The sequence below is a fragment of the Theropithecus gelada genome, chromosome 3 (genome assembly GCF_003255815.1).
Source record: "Theropithecus gelada isolate Dixy chromosome 3, Tgel_1.0, whole genome shotgun sequence".
Lineage (NCBI taxonomy): Eukaryota > Metazoa > Chordata > Mammalia > Primates > Cercopithecidae > Theropithecus > Theropithecus gelada.
Window position 1 is genome coordinate 10551023 of NC_037670.1, and position 2725 is coordinate 10553747.

Sequence of the window (2725 nt, forward strand, 5' to 3'; positions counted from 1 at the left end):
TTTTTTTGAGACGGAGTCTCGCTCTGTCACCCAGGCTGGAGTGCAGTGGCCGGATCTCAGCTCACTGCAAGCTCCGCCTCCCGGGTTTACGCCATTCTCCGGCCTCAGCCTCCCGAGTAGCTGGGACTACAGGCGCCCGCCACCTCGCCCGGCTAGTTTTTTGTATTTCTTAATAGAGACGGGGTTTCACCGTGTTAGCCAGGATGGTCTCGATCTCCTGACCTCGTGATCCGCCCGTCTCGGCCTCCCAAAGTGCTGGGATTACAGGCTTGAGCCACCGCGCGGCCTTCTTCTTATGTTTGGATAGTCCCTAGGTCATTTGATTTCATCTCTTTTACCAGCTGTCTTTCCAAAAGCCATTGGTGAGCACACCCTCTTTCTCTCCTTCCCTGTGCCCAGTGTCCCCTAACTGCCCATTCCCCGGGTACGTTTACCTGTCACCTCCAGTACTGAGCCCTTCATTCCCCAAACTCAGACTCCTAGCTCTTTTGTCAACTCTGGGCAAATATCAGCGTTGGAAAGAACAGCAGGAATGAGCTCATTCACAACCCCCCTCCTACTATAAAGTTACAGCTGGGACAACCCGAGAGCCAGAAAGAGGAAGTGGCAAGGGCTAGCAGGGGAGGACTCACCCAGAGGCAGGAGGAGGAGGAAAGACAGGGCTTGGGGGAGGAAGGGAGGGGCAGCACTCCCATCTCCCAACCTCCACCCCCAGCCCTTCTCATCCGGCTGGGGACCAGTTTGCATCTCTGCTTCCTTGCCCATCCAGATGGTGAAGGGTGTTTCAGATGCTCCCATCAAGGCGCCAGGGATAAGTTACAGTTGGAACATCTGAAATTAAAGATCTCAAATGTTGCTGGGCCTCCCAGCACTTTGGGAGGCCGAAGTGGGAGGACTCCTTAAACCCAGGAATTGGAGACCAGCCTGGGCAACATAGTGAGACCCCACCTCTGCAAAAAGTTTTTAAAAATGAGGCCGGGCTTGGTGGCTCATGCCTGTAATTCCAGCACTTTGGGAGGCTGAGGCGGGTGGATCGCTTGAACCCAGGAGATCAAGACCAGCCTGGCTAACATGGCGAAAACTCGTCTGTTTCAAAAAATACAAAAATTAGGCCAGCCGCAGTGGCTCACGCTTGTAGTCCCAGCACTTTGGGAGGATGAGGGAGGCGGATCACTTAAGTTCAGGAGTTCGAGACTAGCCTGGCCAACATGGTGAAACCCCAGCTGTCCCAAAAATACAAAAATTAGCCAGGTGTGGTGAAGCACACCTGTAATCCCAGCTACTCGGGAAGCTGAGGCAGGAGAATCTCTTGAACCTGGGAGGTAGAAGCTGCAGTGAGCCGAGATCATGCCACTGCACTCCAGCCTTAGTGACAGAGCAAGACTCTGCCTCAAAAAGAAAAAAAAAAAAATTTAATTTAAAAAATACAAAAATTAGAATTTTTTTTTTTTTTTTTGAGACAGAGTCTTGCTCTGTGGCCCAGGCTGGAGTGTAATGGCACAATCTTGGCTCACTGCAACCTCCATCTCCCAGGTTCAAGCGCTTCTCCTGCCTCAACCTCCCAGGTAGCTGGGATTACAGGCGTACAACACCACACCCAGCTAATTTTATATATTTCTTTCTTTCTTTCTTTTTTTGCTAGAGAGGGGGGTTTCACCATATTGGCCAGGTTGGTTTCGAACTCCTGACCTCAAGGGATCTGCCCATCTTGGCCTCCCAAAGTGCTGGAATTACAGGCGTGAGCCACTGCCGCGCCCGGTCCAGAACATTTCTTTTTTATGAGTCGGGTATGGTGACGCATGTCTGTAGTCCCAGCTAATGGGGAGGCTGAGGTAGGAGGATCACTTGTGCCAAGGCTGCAAGTAAAAGAAAAAAAGTCCCAGGTGTTTACCTCCTGGAGGGACCAGCTTCAGGGAAAAATGGCATTTCCACTTGCCTTTGGCATTCTGAGTGGAGACAACGGCAGAGGCAAAAGCTGGGAGGCGAGAAAGATGCTGCTTGGATGGAAACGCATGAGGAATCAGATATGGCTGGAGCTGAGGATGTGTGAAGAGGGCAAATGGTGGGAGAAGGGTTTGGGAGGGTTGGCTCGGCCCAAACCATGACTAGCCCAAGGGCTCAGAGGTTATCCTCCACAGCTGCACATTTGATTTTTATCTTCCTTCCTTCTTTCCTTCCTTCCTTTCCTTCCTTCCTTCCTTCCTTCCTTCCTTCCTTCCTTCCTTCCTTCCTTCCTTCCTTCCTTCCTTCCTTCTTTCCTTCCTTCCTTCCTTCTTTCCTTCCTTCCTTCCTCCCTCCCTCCCTCCCTCCCTTTCTTTTTTTGATGGAGTATGGCTGTGTCATCCAGGCTGGAGTGTGATGGCACGATCTCAGTTTACTGCAACCTCCGCCTCCCGGATTCAAGCAGTTCTCCTGCCTCAGCCTCCTGAGTAGCTGGGATTACAGGCACCCGCCACCACACCTGGTTCATTTTTAGTTGAGATGGGTTTTCACCATGTTGGCCAGGCTGGTCTTGAACTCCTGACCTCAGGTGATCCACCTGCCTCAGCCTCCCAAAGTGCTGGGATTACAGGCATGAGCCACCGCACCCGGTCTGTGCATTTGAAATATGTTGGTGCCACGGACAGCAACCCACTTAATTTGGGAGGCTATAGATACACATGTATTGTTTTCTTTTCATTAATTCTTTTTTTTTTTTTTTTTTTTTTTGAGACGGAGTCTCGCT

The 2725-nt window shown here is 51.1% G+C and overlaps 2 protein-coding genes across 2 annotated transcripts in view; one reads left to right on the forward strand and one right to left on the reverse strand.

Moving 5' to 3' along the window:
- Positions 1-2725, reverse strand: part of SSC4D (scavenger receptor cysteine rich family member with 4 domains) — a 25098-nt gene that overhangs the window by 16877 nt on the left and 5496 nt on the right. The window contains exon 2 of the mRNA XM_025379012.1: positions 633-831. Coding sequence (XP_025234797.1) covers positions 633-798 — 166 coding nt within the window. The 5' untranslated portion in view covers positions 799-831. The remainder of the gene's footprint in view (positions 1-632; positions 832-2725) is intronic.
- Positions 1-2725, forward strand: part of ZP3 (zona pellucida glycoprotein 3) — a 49870-nt gene that overhangs the window by 8147 nt on the left and 38998 nt on the right. The window lies entirely within an intron of this gene.